This window comes from Ovis aries, chromosome 17 (assembly GCF_016772045.2).
Source record: "Ovis aries strain OAR_USU_Benz2616 breed Rambouillet chromosome 17, ARS-UI_Ramb_v3.0, whole genome shotgun sequence".
In the NCBI taxonomy this organism is placed as follows: Eukaryota; Metazoa; Chordata; class Mammalia; order Artiodactyla; family Bovidae; genus Ovis; species Ovis aries.
The window spans coordinates 46,437,369-46,457,395 of NC_056070.1; the positions used below are offsets into that span (position 1 = coordinate 46,437,369).

Sequence of the window (20,027 nt, forward strand, 5' to 3'; positions counted from 1 at the left end):
TATGAATTTGACTATTCTAGGTACCTCCTATAAGTGGAATCAAACAGTATGTGTCTGCATCTAATGTATATTGGAATGCATTTTTTAAGGGTAACTTAACATGTTCCACAGACAGATTGTACCTTCTTTCTTCCCCCTACTCCTGTGACAGATCCATAACTTTCTTTTATCAGTTAGGGGTATCTGATCAAAAAGTTTAGAAACCTTTCACCAGGGGATGCAGATTTTTTTTCTGTGAAGGGTCAGACAGTAAATATTTTAGGTTCTGCAGACTGAATAGTCTCTGTTGCAATTCCTCACCTTTGCTATTATAGCATGGAAGCAGCCATAGACATATGTAAACAAATGAGAGTTCTAATAAAATTTTATTTACAAAAACAATGGGTAGGCCAGATTTATGGGCCTACAGTCTGTTGGTCTGAACTTTATACCACTGCCAATTGATCTACCCTTAAAACCCAGAAATTTTCCCTTCTATGTGATATTCTTACTCGACAGGATCTGACCTAGAAGCTTTGGGATCTGAATTCTTGGTGCATAGATTTTCTGAAGGATGAGTCAGATTATATAGCTGCTGGTCCATAAGCTGAAAGCTGCTGTGACATCAACTGGGGTTAAAAGGCCAAGTCCCCCTTAGTCCTCTCAAGTTTTTCCCTAGAAACTATCAAGAAGGACTTCAACCAGGGACCATGCATTGTTTGCTTTGCATAGTTTGAAGTTAAATGGAATTATTTTTGGTGGGGCCTGAACACTCTCAGTTACCGCTTCTCACTTGGATGGGTTCACTTGACCCTGAAATCATGTTTCTTTTCCTCCCTTTTGTGAGGTGTTGACAGTTAGGGAACCACTTTCTAGAATTCCTAGCTCTTGTAGACATAGAATGTGAAATCCCAGATGGAAAATTAACCAAATTGGGATGTTTACATTTAACACCCCCAATTAGCCACATTCCAAAGAAAGAACCTCTGTCATTGTAAGGCTCACTCCAGGGAACTTGATAGCTCTGGAAGGAGGTGGTTATTCATTTCCTTTCTTTAGCTCTGTTTGATTCTGCAGCTTGTGTGATCTGGCCTGAAATGGTCAGGTAAGTTCTGGATCACGTACTGGTGGCTGATTCTGTGTTGTTCAAGAGTCCCAGTTTTCTAGTTCCAGACTGCTTGGGGAGTGGATGAGTGTAAGCCATGTCTTTGGAAAGGAGGCTTGAGTGCTAGCTGGGCACAGTCTGTAGGTTTATTTATCAAAAGGAGGGAAGATTGTGGAATTGATCTAATATATATTAGATTATATACATTCGACTATATACATGCAGGACTAGTCAGAGATTAGCACCGCCCCCCCCCGCCCAATGGTGATACCCTTCAGATCCATTCTGCTAACAGTGACATATTTTTAATACCCTTGTCTCTATTAAAAGTTGGAACCTGAATGTCCATTGACAGATGAATGGATAAAGAAGACGTGATAGATCAGGCAGTTCAGTTCAGTTGCTCAGTTGTGTCTGACTCTTTGCAACCCCATGGACTGCACCACGCCAGGCCACCCTGTCCATCACCAATTCCCGGAGCTTGCTCAAGCTCATGTCCATCACGTTGGTGATGCCATCCAACAATCTCATTCTCTGTCATCCACTTCTCCTCCTGCCTTCAATCTTTCCCAGCATCAGAGTCTTCTCTAATAAGTCAGTTCTTCGCAGCAGGTGACCAAAGTACTGAAGCTTCAGCTTCAGCCTCAGTCTTTCCAATAAATATTCAGGACTGATTTCCTTTAGGATTGACTGGTTGGATCTCCTTGCAGTCGAAGGGACTCAAGGTACATATATGTGATGGACTATTACTCAGCCATAAAAAAGAATGGTGGCACATATATACAATGGAATATTACTCAGCCATAAAAGAATGAAATAATGCAATTTGTAGCAACATGGATGGACCTAGAGATCATCCCAGTAAGTGAAGTAAGTCAGACAGAGAAGGAGAAATATCATATGAGATCACTCATATGTGGACTCTAAAATACCACATGAACATATTTACAAAACAGAAACAGACTCACAGACATAGATGACAGACTCACAGACATAGACAGACTTGTGCCAAGGAGACGGGTAGGGAAGGACTGGGAGTTTGGGATTAGCAGATACAAACTAGTATAAACAATAAGGTCCTACTGTATAGCACAGGGAACTACATTCAATATTCTGTGATAAACAATAATGGAAAAGGATATGAAAAAGAATGTCTACACGTGTAACTGAGTCTCTTTGCTGTATAGCAGAAATAAACACAACAGTGTAAATCAACTATGTGAAGTGAAAGTAGCTCAGTTGTGTCCAACTCTCTGTGACCCCGTGGACTATACAGTCCATGGAATTCTCCAGGCCAGAATACTGGAGCAGGTAACCTTTCCCTTCTCCAGGGGATCTTCCCAACCCAAAGATCGAACCTAGGTCTCCCACACTGCAAATGGATTCTTTACCAGCTGAGCCACCAGGGAGTCCCAAGAATACTGGAGTGGGTAGCCTACCCCTTCTCCAGCAGATCTTCCTGACCCAGGAATCGCACCAGGGTCTCCTGCTTTGCAGGTGGATTCTTTACCAACTGAGCTATCTGGGAAGCCCAAATCAACTATACCTCAATAAAATTTTAAAAAAGTCAGAAGATAAGGATTTGTATTGAGAACATATGTTTCTCACCCTTAGTCAATTTGCTCCCTGTAGGCATCTGACTTTGCAAACTCTGATTTCAACCTCAAGCTGTTATACTAAAGCAATAGCTGAGCAAGATCAGCACATTTTATCTTAGCTTACAGGGTTTCCTGCTTTTCTGGGTAAACTGACACTGGCTTCACTGCTGGGACCCTCTCTGTGCTTGGAAAACACACACACAGTTTTGAAATTCCTAATAGTATTTTCCCAAACAACAAAAGACTTAGGGCTTCCCTTGTAGCTCATTTGGTAAAGAATCTGCCTGCAGTGCAGGAGACCTGGGTTTGATTCCCAGGATGGGAAGATTCCCTGGGGAAGAAAATGGCAATCCACTGCAGTATTCTTGCCTGGAGAATCCCATGGCAGAGGAACCTGGCGGGTGATAGTCCATGGGGTCTCAAGAGTCAGACACAACTTAGCGACTAAACCACCACCAGCCAATGGAAACCACGGTCACAAACTCATTCTCTACTCCTTGCCTCTGCTCTTGGGTGGGATATTATCAAATATCTTTTCATGTGACCCTATAAGGAGAAGGTGAAAATGATTCACTGATGCCTAAGACAGCCTGAAACATCCCCAATCCCCATCCCCTTCTGGGTCATCAGTGCTTTGTGTGGTTGGGCATCAGGAGACTTTCTCTATAAACTTTTGGAGCAATTCCAGACACTGGAAAAGACTCTCAACAGAGACTCAAGAAAAACATACACTCTGAGTAGAAGGAAGATAAAACCAATGAAACTGCATCTCTGGGAACTTTGGGTCTAAGCAGACTATCTTAGCGGATGTGAAAACAGGGGCTGAGCCAGGAGACTAACAGGCCATTGGGTTCTAGCCGGTGCCTCGATCCTCTGCTGGAGCTGGACAGTGATGCTGGGGAAATGCCAACCTCCTTATCCTTCCCCCTCCCTCCTACCTCGTCACTTCTGACACGGGAGCCCCAGGAACCAGGCCTATTCCTTCCCCAAGTTCCTCCTCTCTACAACAGCTTCTTTCATGGCTGTTATTAAACTCACAGTCAGCAGAGGAGAAGGGGATGTGTGACTTTCCAGGCTGTCTGCACCGCCCTCCTGCCTGAGACTACTAGGGGGACTGTCTGAAAGCAGAGGACATCGGTTTGTACTCAGAACCTCCAGTGGCTGGGATCTCACTCAGAGAAAATGAAGAATTCTTGGACATCCCTGGCAGTCCAGTGGTTAAGAGTTTGCCTCCCAAGCCAGGGGGTGCAAGTTCGATCCCTGCTAGGGGACCTAAGATCTCACATGCTGAGTGGCCAGAAAAAACCAACTGAACAAAAGCCTATAAAAACAGAAGCAGTAATGTAACAAATTCAATAAAGAATTTTAAAAATGGTCCACATAAAAAAAATCTTAAAAAAAAAGAAGAGTTCTTGCCACTTCTAATAAAAGTGTACACGGCTTGCCTCCTGCCCCTCCCTGGCCCCAGTCCGTTGCCCTTCCAACAGCCCTGAGCTCTGTGAGCCCCCTCCCCCAACCATGCCAGGCCAGGTGTGTTCTCAGCTTCCCACCAGCTGTGCCCCACCTGGGGATGCTCCTGGTCTAGGTTGCTCCCTCGCTGGCCTTAGGTCTCTGCTCCTCTGTCATCTTCTCAGAGAGGACTTCGTGACCCCTGTCCCCCTCTGCCTGTCCACTTACCTGTCTCAGGTGTCTCCATGGCCCCATCACAACCCACGTTCCAGGTTCCTGATCTCTGTATCTGTGTGTGGTCTGCCTCCCTGCCCTGAGGACATAGGCGCATGACAGCAGGGACCTGGGTTTCATCTGAGTTGTGTTCTGAGCACCCAGAGCAGTGCAGGGTGCCCAGAAAGAGATGCAAAGGATTTCTTCGATGGAGTAAATGCCTTGTGAAAGTGTTAGTCACTCAGTTGTATGCTACTCTTTGCAGACCTCATGGACTGTAGTCAGCCAGGCTATTCTTTCCATGGAATTCTCCAGGCCAGAATACTGTATTGGGTAGACTTTCCCTTCTCTAGGGTATCTCCCCAACCCAGGGATCAAACCCTGGTCTCCAGCATTGCAGGCAGATTCTTTACTTGCTGAGCAACCAGGGAAGCGAATTTAAATAGAGACCAGGCAGATCCTTAGATACACACAGAGGGCAGGGAAATACAGTCTCTCCAGCTGGGAATCCACTCTGCACCTTGGAATAGCCTGTGGTAGGAATAATGTTTATGGGTAGAGTTTGGGGGTGGCACAATTCTCCCTGCATCCAGGAAGGGGGTCCATCTCTCCCCATTCCCTGTCTATCTCTCGGAACTTGTTACTCCAGCAGAAGGGGACTCATGTGTCTGTTGCGTAATCCACAACACTGTTCCCTCAGCATCTCCACAAATGCACACAGAAGTTCCCGGATAGGCTGCCCTGTGGTCCATGGTCCAGGCACTGAAGGACTCTGGTTTTTCTTACACAGAAAGAGTGGCTATGCCAGAAGCCTGCTGATGGGGAGCAGCTGCTGAGGCTGTCTGAGTCAGGGGCTGCTGTGACTGCAGAGATGACCAGCAGCAATGTCTGCAGGAAGCCCAAGCAAATGTGAGTGCAGCCTTCCCTACAGCACAGGCTGGCCTACCAGGACGGGTGGGAAGGGAGGGGTCTGTTCAGGGTACCAGATACCCGGGGTAAGCTTCAAATCTAACATGGATCTCAACCTTCCATTATTCACATGGGAAGCATTGTTTTGGTGGAGTATCAAGGTCAGTTTGGTCTTAGCTGCATTTTTGCTTATTTTTCTATTGCAGTAGCTGAATGTGTTTATAGACTTCAGGTTTAAATAGGCTTATGGGGTAAACCTGATGCAAATAATAACAGTTCTGCTTTATCGATTATGCCAAAGCCTTTGACTGTGGATCACAACAATCTGTGGAAAATTCTTAAAGAGATGGGAATGCCAGACCACTTTATTGCTTCCTGAGAAACCTGTATGCAGGTCAAGAAGCAACACTTGGGACTGGACCTGGAACAACAGACTGGTTCCAAATTGGGAAGGGAGTACATCAAGGCTATATACTGTTACCCTGCTTATTTAATTTATATGCAGAGTACATCATGCAAAATGCTGGGCTGGATGAAGCACAAGCTGCAATCAAGATTGCTGGGAGAAATATCAATAACCTCACCTATGCAGATGATACCACCCTTATGGCAGAAAGTGAAGAGGAACTAAAGAACCTCTTGGTGAAAGTGAAAGAGGAGAGTGAAAAAGTTGGCTTAAAACTCAACATTAAAAAAATGAAGATCATGGCATCTGGTCCCATCACTTCATGGCAAATGGATAGGGAAACAATGGAAATAGTGACATACTTTATTTTCTTGGGCTCCAAAATCACTGCAGATGGTGACTGCAGCCATGACATTAAAAGACACTTACTCCTTGGAAGGAAAGTTATGACCAACCTAGACAGCATATTCAAAAGCAGAAACATTACTTTGCTGACAAATGTCCATCTAGTCAAAGCTATGGTTTTTCCAGTAGTCATGTATGGATGTGAGAGTGGGACTATAAAGAAAGCTGAGTGCCAAAGAATTGATTCCTTTGAACTATGGTGTTGGAGAAGACTCTTGAGAGTTCCTTGGACTGCAAGGAGATCCAATCAGTCCATCTTAAAGGAAATCAGTCCTGAATATTCATTGGAAGGACTGATGTTGAAGCTGAAACTCCAATACTTTGGCCACCTGATGCAAAGAACTGACTCATTTGAAAAGACCCTGATGCTGGAAAAATTGAAGGTGGGAGGAAAAGGGAATGACAGAGGATGAGATGGTTGGATGGCATCACCGACTCAATGAATATGAGTTTGAGCAAGCTCTGGGGGTTGGTGATGGACAAGGATGCCTGCCGTGCTGTAGTCCATGAGGTCACAAAGAGTCGGACACAACTGACCAACTGAATAGAACACATATCAAATCTAGCTAAAAGTATTTTACAGTGTTGTACTACTTTGCTTTACCTCCATCCCTATTCAATCCAGTAGCTAAAGTAAAGCAAATGTTAAACAATGGGCATTTTTTCCATTATGTCCTGTGTTTATATACATGTATTTAAGTTCTGTGTGTGCATATATATACACATAAAATATTATTTTACTATATATTATTATGTAATATACACTTAATAATCATGTTTTTAAAATCTACATTTTTAATTTTAAAGACAGTTAAATGTACTCTTTTTAGGTTTACAGTTCAATGAGTTTTAGTAAGTAATAACACTTGGAGTAAAAAAGACAAAACAGTATCTGCAGTTGCTGAAAAATTCACTCTGCACCAAAGTAAAAGAGAGCTTTCACTCTCAAACCCTTAGTCCCTAAGGCAACCACTCATTGTTGTAAGTTTTCTGAAATAGTCTGTATGTACAGACATTCCATTTTTGTAGGGAGACTGAAGACTGCATACACACTATTTGCCTTTTTCTTTTTTCACTTAACATGTGTTGGAGATTGTATTGTGGCAACAACTCATCATTTTTTTTTTAAATTGGGGGAATGCTGTACTGCAAAGAGTTGACTCATTGGAAAGGGTTGACTCTGATGCTGGGAGGGATTGGGGGCAGGAAGAGAAGGGGATGACAGAGGATGAGATGGCTGGATGGCATCACCGACTCGATGGACGTGAATCTGAGTGAACTCCGGGAGTTGGTGATGGACAGGGAGGCCTGGTGTAGTGGGATTCACGGGGTCACAAACAGTTGGACGTGACTGAGTGACTGAAATGAACTAAACTGAACTATACTGAACTGTACTGTGTATATACACCCTTTGCTAAGTTTTCAATTGAATTGTTGGTCTTATTGATTTGTTAGAGCTCTTTATATATTAAGGAATTTAGTCCTTAGCTCATCAAGAGGCTGATTTACATGAAATCAGTGAAGTCTGAGCTTCAGTCATCCTTAATTGCACAAACCCTTAAAAGACCCTGAAATGATCCTAGCAATGTGTTCATAAAATACTCAGGCTAAGTTATTTTATTGCAATCATTTAAAACAGTTATATCTTTTTATTGAGACTTTCTCTCATGATAGTTTTGTCAGACAGGCTGTCAGCATTTTTGACATCTGGTTAAGAGAAAGTTCAGTTAAGATCACATTTAATTTGGATTTAGTGGGATATGTTAAATGGGTTTCTGTTACTTCTGGGTACAAATTATCACTGGTAATCATGGTACATGATGTCTTCCTGGAATAATACATCTGAGTTATCCTTCATTACCCTGTGTAGCCAAAGATGACATCATAATGTCACCATAGCTTAGGTATGTGGATCTGGAAGCATATGTGGGTGAGAAAAGAGGTTTGAACTGTGTGGAGATGAAAGCTAGTCTGTGCAAAATTCTTCCAGTCCTCAATGCATAACTATAAGCAGAGAAGGTATTTCTCACCAATGCATGACAAACAGGAAGTTCTCCTGTCTGGAATATCCTCAACAATCCAGAAAACACCAATGTAATCCATCAGGCATTTATTTTTCTTTTTTGATCTAAGAAAAATAATCCTATTTTTTTTCAAATAAAATAGGATTGTTCAGAATTCCTATGCTTTTCCAGAGGCAAGAGGCTTAAATCCAAAACTTAAGAACACCAGAGAACTCCTGATTCCAGGGATCATTAACAGACAAGAGCTCATCCAAAAGCCTCCATACCTACATTGAAACTGAGCTCCACCCAAGAGCCAACAAGTTCCATAGCAAGACATACCACTTTAATTCTCTAGCAATGTGGGAACACATCCCTGAGCATTAGAAGACAGGCTGCCAAAGCCATGCCAAACCCACTGACACCCCCAAACTCACTACTGGACACTTCATTACACTCCAGAGAAAACAGATCCAGCTCCACCCATCAGAACACAGACACAAACTCCTCTAACCAGGAAACCTTGACAAGCCACTAGTCCAACCCCACCAACAGGGAGCAAGCTCCACAATAAAGAAGAACCAGAGGTTAAAGCATCTACCTGCAATGCAGGAGACCTGGGTTCAATCCTTGGGTTGGGAAGATCCCCTGGAGAAGGAAATGGCAACCCACTTGAGTATTCTTGCCTGGAGAATCCCATGGATGGAGGAGCCTGGTGGGCTATAGTCCATGGGGTCGCAAAGAGTTGGACACGACTGAGCGACTTCACTTACATACTTACTCACTCACATACTTCCAGCCTACAGAAAGGCCACCCAAAACACAGCAATCTAAACAAAGGAAAAGGCAGAGAAATATTCAGCAGGTAAAGGGACATGATAAATGCCCACCAAACCAAACAAAAGAGGAGGAGATAGGGAGTCTACCTGAAAAAAAATTCAGAATAATGATAGTAAAAATGACTCAAATCTTGAAAACAAAATGGAGTTACAGATAAACAGACTAGAGACAAGGATTGAGAAGATGTAAGAAATGTTTAACAAGGACCTAGAAAAAATAAAAAAGAATCAATAATGAATAATGCAATAACTGAGATCAAAAGCACTCTGGAGAGAACCAACAGTAGAATAACTGAGGCAAAAGATAGGATAAGTGAAGTGGAAGATAGAATGGTGGAAATAAAGCAGAGAGGTAAAAGAAAAAAGAATGAAAAGAAATGAGGACAACCTCAGAAACCTCTGGGACAATGTTAAACGCCCAGCATTCAGATCGTAGGAGCCCCAGAAGAAGAAGACAAAAAGAAAGACCATGAGAAAATATTTGAGGAGATAATAGTTGAAAACTTCCCTAAAATGCAAAAGGAAATAGCCACCCAAGTCCAAGAAACCCAGAGAGTCCCAAACAGGATAAACCCAAGCAAAACATCCCAAGACATATATTAATCAAATTAATGAAGATCAAACACAAAGAACAAATATTAAAAGCAGCAAGGGAAAAGCAACAAATAACACACAAGGGGATCCCCATAAGGGTAACAGCTGATCTTTCAATAGAAACTCTTCAGGTGAGAAGGGAATGGCAGGAAGTACTTAAAGTGATGAAAAAGAAAAACCTACAACCCAGATTACTGCACCCAGCAAGGATCTCATTCAAATATGAAAGAGAAATCAAAAGGTTTCAGTTCAGTTCAGTTCAGTCGTTCAGTTGTGTCCACCTCTTTGTGACCCAATGGACTGCAGCACACTAGGCCTCCCTATCCATCACCAACTCCTAGAGTTTACCCAAACTCATGTCCATTGAGTCAGTGATGACATCCAGCCATCTCATCCTCTGTCATCCCCTTCTCCTCCTGCCTTCAATCTTTCCCAACTTCAGGGTCTTTCAAATGAGTTAGCTTTTCACATCAGGTGGCCAAAATATTGGAGCTTCAGCTTCAACATCAGTCCTTCCAATGAACACCCAGGACTGATTTCCTTTAGGATGGACTGGTTGGATCTCTTTGCAGTCCAAGGAACTCTCAAGAGTCTTCTCCCATACCACAGTTCAAAAGCATCAATTCTTCGGCACTCAGCTTTCTTTATAGTTCAACTCTCACATCCATACATGACCACTGGAAAAACCATAGCCTTGACTAGATGGACCTTTGTTGGCAAAGTAATGTCTCTGCTTTTTAATATGCTGTCTAGGTTGGTCATAACTTTCCTTCCAAGGAGTAAGCATCTTTTAATGTCATGACTGCAATCACCATCTACAGTGATTTTGGAGCCCCCCAAAATAAAGTCAGCTACTGTTTCCACTGTTTCCCCATCCATTTGCCATGAAGTGATGGGACCAGATGCCATGATCTTAGTTTTCTGAATGTTAAGCTTTAAGCCAACTTTTTCACTCTCCACTTTCACTTTCATCAAGAGGCTCTTTAGTTCCTCTTCACTGTCTGCCATAAGGGTGGTGTCATCTGCATATCTGAGGTTATTGATATTTCTCCTGGCAATCTTGATTCCAGCTTGTGCTTCATCCAGCCCAGCATTTTGCATGATTTACTCTGCATGTAAGTTAAATAAACAACAAGAACAGTGACACCACCAGAGACTGACCCAAACTTGCTTGTGAGTGTCCAGGAGTCTCCAGCGGAGGTGTGGGTTGGTGGTGGCCTGCTGCAGGGTTGGGGGCACTGAATGTAGCAGTACACGCAAGGGATGTTTTGAAGGAGGTCACCATTATCTTCATTACCTCCACCATAGTTTGGCCCCAGGTAAATAGTAGGGAGGGAACACAGCTCCACCCATCAAAAGCTTTACAGACAAGCAAAAGCTGAGAGAAAATCAACACCACCAAACCAGCTCTCCAACAAATGCTTAAGGATTTTCTTTAGCAGGAAACATAGAAAAGGGTTATAAACTTGAACCCAAAACAGCAAAGTAAATGGCAAGGGGATCATACATGTCAATAATTACCTTAAATGTAAATGGGTTGCATGCCCCAACCAAAAGACAAAGACTGGCTGAATAGAATAAAAAACAAGATCCCTATATATGCTGTCTATAAAAGACTCATCTCAAACCATGGGACACATACCGACTGAAAGTAAAGGGCTGGAAAAAGATATTTCATGCAAATGGAGACCAAAAGAAAGCAGGAGTAGCAATACTCATTTCAGATAAAGTAGACTTTGAAATAAAGGCCATGAAAAGAGACAAAGAAGACATAATGATCAAAGGATCAATCCAAGAAGAAGACAAAACAATTATAAATATATATGCACCCAACAAAGGGGCACTGCAATATGTAAGGCAAATGCCAACAAGTATGAAAGGGGAAATTAACAGGAACACACTAATAGTGGGAGACTTTAATACCCCACTCACACCTATGAATCGATCAACCAAACAGAAAATTATCAAGGAAACACAAACTTTAAATGATACAATGGACCAGTTAGACCTAATATATCTATAGGACATTTCACCCCAAAACAATGAATTTTACCTTTTTCTCAAGTACACATGAAACATTCTCCAGGATAGATCACATCCTGGACCATAAACCTAGCCTTGGTAAATTTAAAAAAAAAAAAAAAGAAAAAGAAAGAAATCATTTCAAACATCTTTTTTGACCACAGTGTGTTAATATTAGATGTCAACTACAGGAAAAAATTATTAATAATACAAACATATGGAGGCTAAACAACACACTTCTGAATAACCAAAAAATCACAGAAGAAATCAAAAGAAAAATTAAAATATGCATAGAAACAAATGAAAATGAAAACAACAACAACCCAAAACTTATGGGATTTGACAAAAGCAGTGCTAAGGGGAAGGTTCAATGCAATACAAGCTTACCTCTAGAAACATAAGAAAAATCAAATAAATAACCCAACTTTACACCTAAAGCAACTAGAAAAAGAAGAAATGAAGAACCCCAGGGTTAGTAAAAGGAAAGAAATAATAAAAATTAGGGCAGAAATGAATGAAGAAGAAACAAAAGAGACTATAGCAAAAATCAATAAAACTAAAAGCTGGTTCTTTGAGATGATAAATAAATCGGCAAACCATTAGCCAGACTCATCAAGGAAAAAAGCCAGAAGAATCAGATCAACAAAATTAGAAATGAAAATGGAGAAGTCACAACAGACAACACAAAAATATAAAGGATCATAAGAGACTACTATCAGCAACTATATGCCAATAAAATGGACAACTTGGAAGAAATGGGCAAATTCTTAGAATAGTATAACCTTCCGTAACTGAACCAGGAAGAAACAGAAAATCTTAACAGACCCATCACAAGCACGGAAATCAAAACTGCAATCAAAAATCTCCCAACAAACAAGGGCCCAGAACCAGATGGACTCACAGGTGAATTTTACCAAAAGTGTAGACAAGAACTAACACCTATCCTACTCAAATTCTTTCAGAAAATTGCAGAGGAGGGTAAACTGCCAAACTCATTCTATGAGGCCACCATCACCCTAATACCAAAAGCAGACAAAGATGCCACAAAAAAAGAAAAGTACAGGCCAATATCACTGATGAACATAGATGCAAAAATCTTTAACAAAATTCTAGCAAACAGAATCCAACAACATGTTGAAAAGATCATACATCATGACCAAGTGGGCTTTATCCCAGGGATGCAATATTTGCAAACCAATCAATGTTATACATATTAACAAATTGAAAGATAAAAACCATGTGATTATCTCAATAGATGCAGAGAAAGCCTTTGACAAAACTCAACATTCATTTATGATAAAAACCCTTCAGAAAGCAGGCAAAGAAGGAACACATCTCAACATAATAAAAGCCACATATGATAAACCCACAGCAAACATTATCCTCAATGGTGAAAAATTGAAAGCATTTCCCCCTAAAGGCAGGAACAAGACAAGGATGCCCACTCTCACCACTACTATTCAACATAGTTTTGGAAGTGTTAGCCACAGCAATCAGAGAAGAAAAAGAAATAAAAGGAATCCAGATTGGAAAATAAGAATTAAAACTCACTGTTTGTAGATGACACGATCCTCTACATAGAAAACCCTAAAGACTCCATCAGAAAATTACTAGAGCTAATCAATGAATATAGTAAAGTTGCAGGATATAAAATTAATACACAGAAATCCCTTGCATTCCTATACACTAATAATGAGAAAACAGAAAGAGAAATTAAGGAAATGATTCCATTCACCATTGTGACAAAAAGAGTAAAATACTTAGGAATAAATCTACCTAAAGAAACTAAAGACCTATATATAAAAAACTATAAAACACTGATGAAAGAAATCAAAGATGACACAAATACATGGAGAAATATACCACATTCCTGGATCGGAAGAATCAATATAGTGAAAATGAGTATACTAGCCAAAGCAATCTATAAATTCAACACAATCCCTATCAAGCTACCAATGGTATTTTTCAGAGAACTAGAACAAATAATTTCACAATTTGTATGGAAATACAAAAAACCTTGAATAGCCAAAGCAATCTTGAGAAAGAAGAACGGAACTGGAGGAATCAACCTGCCTGACTTCAGACAATACTACAAAGCCACAGTCATCAAGACAGTATGGTACTGGCACAAAGACAGAAATATAGATCAATGGAACAAAATAGAAAGCCCAGAGATAAATCCACGCACCCATGGACACCTTACCTTTGACAAAGGAGGCAAGAATATATAATAGAGTAAAGACTATCTCTTTAACAAGTGGTACTGGGAAAACTGGTCAACCATCTGTAAAAGAATGAAACTAGAACACTTTCTAACACCATACACAAAAATAAACTCAAAATGGATTAAAGATCTAAAAGTAAGACCAGAAACTATAAAACTCCTAGAGGAAAACATAGGCAAAACACTCTCTGACATAAACCACAGCAGGATCCTCTATGACCCACCTCCCAAAGTAATGGAAATAAAAGCAAAAGTAAACAAATGTGACCTAATTAAACTTAGAAACTTTTGCACAGTGAGGGAAACTATAAGCAAGGTGAAAAGACAGCCTTCAGAATGGGAGAAAATTATAGCAAATGAAGCAACTGATTAAGAATTAATCTAAAAAATATACAGGCAGCGTATGTAGCTTCATACCAGAAAAATAACTGACCCAATCAAAAAAATGGGCCAAAGAACTAAACAGACATTTCTCCAGATAAGACATACAGATGGCTAACAAACACATGAAAAGATGCTCAACATCACTCATTATCAGAGAAATGCAAATCAAAACCACAGTGAAGTACCATCTCATGCCAGTCAGAATGCTGCTGCCGCTGCTGCTAAGTCACTTCAGCCATGTCCAACTCTTAGCGACCCCATGGACTACAGCCGACCAGGCTCCTCTGTCCATGGGATTTCCCAGACAAGAGTACTGGAGTGGGGTGCCATTGCTTTCTTTGGTCAGTCAGGATGGCTGCTATCAAAAAGTCTACAAACAATAAATACTGGAGAGGGTGTGGAGAAAGGGAACCCTCTTACACTGTTGGTGGGAATGCAAACTGGTACAGCCACTATGGAGAAGAGTGTGGAGATTCCTTAAAAAACTGGAAATAGAACTGTCATATGACCCAGCAATCCCACTGCTGGGCATACACACCAAGGAAACCAGAATTGAAAGAGACACATGTACCCCAATGTTCATCACAACACTGTTTACGATAGCTAGGACATGCAAGCAACCAAGATGTCCATCAGCAGATGAATGGATAAGAAAGCTGTGGTACATATACACAATGGAATATTACTCAGCTATTAAAAACAATACATTTGAATCAGTTCTAATGAGGTGGATGAAACTGGAGCCTATTATACATGTGAACTAAATCAGAAAGAAAAACACCAATACAGTATATTAATGCATATATATGTAATTTAGAAAGATGGTAACAATGACCTTATATACGAGACAGCAAAAGAGACAGATATAAAGAACAGACTTTTGGATTCTGCGGGAGAAGGTGAGGGTGGGATGATTTGACAGAACAGCATTGAAACATGTATATTACCATGTGTGAAATAGATCACCAGTCCAAGTTCAATGCATGAAATGGGGCACTCAAAGCCAGTGCACTGGGACTGGGGAGGGAGGTGGGAGGGGGTTCAGGATGGGGGACACAGGTACACTCATGATGGATTCATGTCAGTGTATGGGAAAAACCACTACAATATTGTAAAGTAATTAGTCTCCAATTAAAATAAAGCCTTTGACTGTGTGGATCACAATAAACTGGAAAATTCTGAAAGAGATGGGAATACCAGACCACCTAACCTGCCTCTTGAGAAACCTATATGCAGATCAGGAAGCAACAGTTAGAACTGGACATGGAACAACAGACTGGCTCCAAATAGGAAAAGGAGTACGTCAAGGCTGTACATTGTCACCCTGCTTATTTAAATTATATGCAGAGTACATCATGAGAAATGCTGGGCTGGAAGAAGCACAAGCTGGAATCAAGATTGCCAGGAGAAATATCAATAACCTCAGATATGCAGATGACACCACCCTTATGGCAGAAAGTGAAGAGGAACTAAACAGCCTCTTGATGAAAGTGAAAGTGGAGAGTGAAAAAGTTGGCTTAAAGCTTAACATTCAGAAAACGAAGATCATGGCATCTGGTCCCATCACTTCATGGGAAATAGATGGGGAAACAGCGGAAATAGTGTCAGATTTTTTGGGGGGGGGCTCCAAAATCACTGCAGATGGTGATTGCAGACGTGAAATTAAAAGACGCTTACTCCTTGGAAGAAAAGTTATGACCAACCTAGATAACATATTTAAAAGCAGAGACATTACTTTGCCAACAAAGGTCCATCTAGTCAAGGCTATGGTTTTTCCAGTGGTCATGTATGGATGTGAGAGTTGGACTATAAAGAAAGCTGAGTGCTGAAGAATTGATGCTTTCGAACTGTGGTGTTGGAGAAGACTCCTGAGAGCCCCTTGGACTGCAAGGAGATCCAATCAGTCCATTCTGAAGGAGATAAGCCCTGGGATTTCTTTGGTGGGAATGATGCTGAAGCTGAAACTCCAGTACTTTTTGCCACCTCATGAGAAGAGTTGACTCATTGGAAAAGACTCTGATGCTGGGAGGGATTGGGGGCAGGAGGAGAAGGGGGTGACAGAGGATGAGATGGCTGGATGTCATCACTGACTCGATGGACGTGAGTCTGAGTGAACTCCGGGAGTTGGTGATGGACAGGAAGGCCTGGCATGCTGCCATTCACGGGGTCGCAAAGAGTTGGACATGACTGAGCAACTGAACTGAAATGACTGAAAATAAATAACTTAAAAAAAAAAAGAATTTCTATGCTTTTTGAACACACCCTGGAATAGTAGTTCAGGAGCTACTGTAACAGTAGCGATACATGGAATAAATTTGGTAAAGAAAATTTTTTTAAACTTTAGATATTTTATTTATTTTTTAAATTGAAGAATATTTGTTTTGCAATCTTGTGTTAATTTCTGTTGTACAACAAAGTGCCTCATGTATACCTATGCAGACCTTCTTTTCAATATTCAATAGGTATGCTATACAGTAGGACCCTATTGTTTATATAAACAACTATATATAATCGTTTGCATCTGCTAACCCCAAACTTCTAGTACATCCCTTCCCCACCCCTTCCCCTTGGCAACTACAAGTCTGTTATTTATGTCTGTGAGTGTGTTATGTAAAACAAGTTCATTTGTGTCATATTTTAGATTCCACATATGAGTGATATCATATGATATTTGTCTTTGTCTGACTTACTTCATTTGCATCCATGTTGCTGCAAACAGCATTATTGCATTCTTTTTGATGAGTTAGCAATATTCCATTGTGTATATATGTGTATATATATATATATATATATATATATATATATATATATATAAAATACACATAAAACATACACCACATCTTCCTTATCCATTTATCTGTTGATGGACATTTAGGTTGTTTCCATGTACTGGCTATTGTAAATAGTGCTGCTGTAAGGATAGTGGTGCATGTATCTTTTTGAATTATAGTTTTGTCTGGATATATGTCCAGGAGTGGGATTGTTGGATCATATGAAGAAAACTTTTAAACTGTCAAAAATAACTTTAACCACCCCCCCATTTGATTAAATATGTTAGGGAAAGAATTTATCCTTTATTCTCTCCAAATAGAATTATGCCTCAAAATCATTGTCATTTGGAGAGGTCATCAAAGATCATGCAGCCACAATAATGTAACAAAGGAATTGCAGAGGTCTGTCAGGCAGTTAATTAAACAAATACAATGTTATTTTTCTAAATTTTGTGATATTTGTGGGGTTTGTTAGCTTTTTAAAGTCTGGGATTTGATTTATTTTCTCATTCATTAAACATAATCATATCTATACCATTTTGTATTGGTTGGGTTTCTTTTCTGTTTTTATTCTTTTAAAACAGGGTCCCCAAGTTGAACAAACCCCTGGTCTCATAAAACCTGGGCCCATACCTGAGTTTGAAACCTGTGTTGCCAATATTTTATCCTGTTTTATAACTTATCTTTTGGCCTATTTATAGCATTTTTTTCACTGTGAAAAGTTTTAAATTTCCTTGTTGTCATATTTAATCAGCTCTTCCTCTCATCATCTCTGATTTCCTGTCTTGGTTAAAGTCCTCCTTCATTTAAAAAGAATGAAAAAAAATTAATGATTTCTTCAAAAATGTCTAATTTTTCTTCTATGTGTTTAAATGCTTGATTCATCTGGAATTAATTTTTGAGTAAGAATTTTTTAAAAAATATCCAGCTTTATTAATGTCATTTATTGAATAATCAGTCTTCTTATTGATTAGAAGTGATACTTTATTATATAGTAAATGCTGATATGTGATAGAACTTATTTGCCCAAATCTATTCTGTTGATTTACCTATTCTTGCACCATTACCATCAATTTAACAAATATATTTATATTTTAATGTCTGGTAATGGTAGTATCCTTTCATTATTCTTTATCCTAAAAAAATTTTCCATGTTATACTTTTGTGCTTATATTTTCATACAAAGTTTAGAATCAGCTTCCATAGATCTGAGGGTGTCTGTCTGTATATCTTTTGTAATCATATTAAATTTTAAGATTGATTTAGGGAAAATGTCATAGAATTTAAGCATCCCTTTCAAGCATATTGTATGCTTTTCTCTTTATTCAATTTTCATATTTTCTTCTTCAGTTTTCTTCACATATATCTTGTGTATTTCTGGTTCAAATCATTCATAGACATAATCATATCTATACCACTTTGTATTGGTGTGTTTTTTGTTTGATATGCCACCAGAAATGGGATTGTTTCCCAACTGATTGTTCTTCCTATATAGAAAAGCTATTGATTTGTACATATTATTAAATGCAATAATATCCTTTTTTTATTTGATTGGCAGCAAAAATAATACATGATTGTATTCTATTAAGGAATATATGCAAAATTCTTCTATTTGGTCCTATTCTACTCTGTTCCATTCCATTCCATTCTTATTTGTAACAGTTTTTTGGTTCACAGACCATCATAACATCTCCTAAAATGACTTGAAAAGGGCCTAGGTACCACACCTCACCACTGGCCTTGGGACACACCTAATAGAGAGCCTGCTGTGCTTTGTAGCAGCTCTGAGCCTGCTGAGATCTTGATGTTCAGGACCTATTCTTAGCTCCATGACCATCATAGATTCTGCTGCTTTAATGCTGAACCCTCAGAACCACGTTGCAATCGACACCTGGCATTTCCTCAGAGAGAGCTAGTCCAAATGGAAACAGCCCAGCTGTGCTTTCTCCATATGTGTGACTGGAAGGCTCTGGATGGCAGTTATGCAACTTTGCATCTGGTGCTTCTCTGTCAGTCTTGCAAACACTCTTTGCATTCAGGATCAGATAAATCATTCTCTCTGTGCTCAGTCGCTCAGTCATGTCCGACTCTTTGAGACCCCATGGACTGCAGCCCACCAGGCTCCTCTGTCCATGGGATTTCCCAGGCAAGAATACTGGAGTGGGTTGCCATTTCCTTCTCCAGGGGATCCCGACCCCAGGATGGAACTCATGTCTCTTGTGTCTCCTGCATTGACAGGCAGATTTTTACCACTAGTGGTACCTACACGGTGAGTTATCTATAGCAGCTCTTAATAGTCGAACAGGGATTTCTCTGTAGGGTCTGTTTTTTGAGTGGCCTCCAACTAGTGTTGAAGCAATGAGCTTCGCTGATTTCTTCAAGCAAGCCGGGCTGGGTCCTGGCAGCCCATTTTACAGAACTGAGTGGTTCCTTCCTGCTGTGTCTTCTCACCTTGTTCTTCTGCATCATGAGTTACCCAAGATCTTGTCTGTGAAATTCTCTGCTCTGTTACATTTTCTGGTGGCTAAAGTACAGAATTCACCTGCTTTTTTGTGAAGTTAGAACATAGTACTCACAGGTGGAATCACTGAATTCCTTTTCTTTTTTAAATTTATTGAAAACTATTAAATAGGGAGTGGATGAACAACAACGTCCTACTTTATAGCATAAGGAACTATATTCAATGTTCTGTGATAAACCAAAATGGAAAAGAATATAAAAAAGAATGAAAGTATATATATGTATATATATATATATCTATATCTATATATATATATAATGTATAACAGAATCACTTTGCGCTACAGCAGAAATTAACACAGCCTTCTCTATATATATAATAGTTTTCATCTGTTAATCCCAAACTCCCACTTCATCCTTCCCCCCTCCGTTGGCAAACACAAGTCTGTTCGCTATGTCTTCGAGTCTGTGTCTGTTTCTTGGATAGATTCATTTGTGCTATTATTTAGATTCCACATATTAAGTGATCTCATATGGTATTTGTCTTTTCTGACTTACTTCACCTAAGTATGATAATCTCTGGGTCCATCCGTGTTGTTGCAAATGGCATTACTTCATTCTTTTTTGTGGCCAAGTAGTAGTTCATTGTATATGTACACCACATCC

At 40.0% G+C, this 20,027-nt stretch overlaps 1 protein-coding gene across 1 annotated transcript in view; it reads left to right on the forward strand.

Moving 5' to 3' along the window:
* STX2 (syntaxin 2) overlaps positions 1-10,597 on the forward strand; it is a 78,855-nt gene extending 68,258 nt beyond the window's left edge. The window contains exons 11-12 of the mRNA XM_042234488.2: positions 5,135-5,253; positions 5,759-10,597. Coding sequence (XP_042090422.1) covers positions 5,135-5,253; positions 5,759-5,789 — 150 coding nt within the window. The 3' untranslated portion in view covers positions 5,790-10,597. The remainder of the gene's footprint in view (positions 1-5,134; positions 5,254-5,758) is intronic.
* The last annotated feature ends 9,430 nt before the right edge of the window (positions 10,598-20,027 follow it).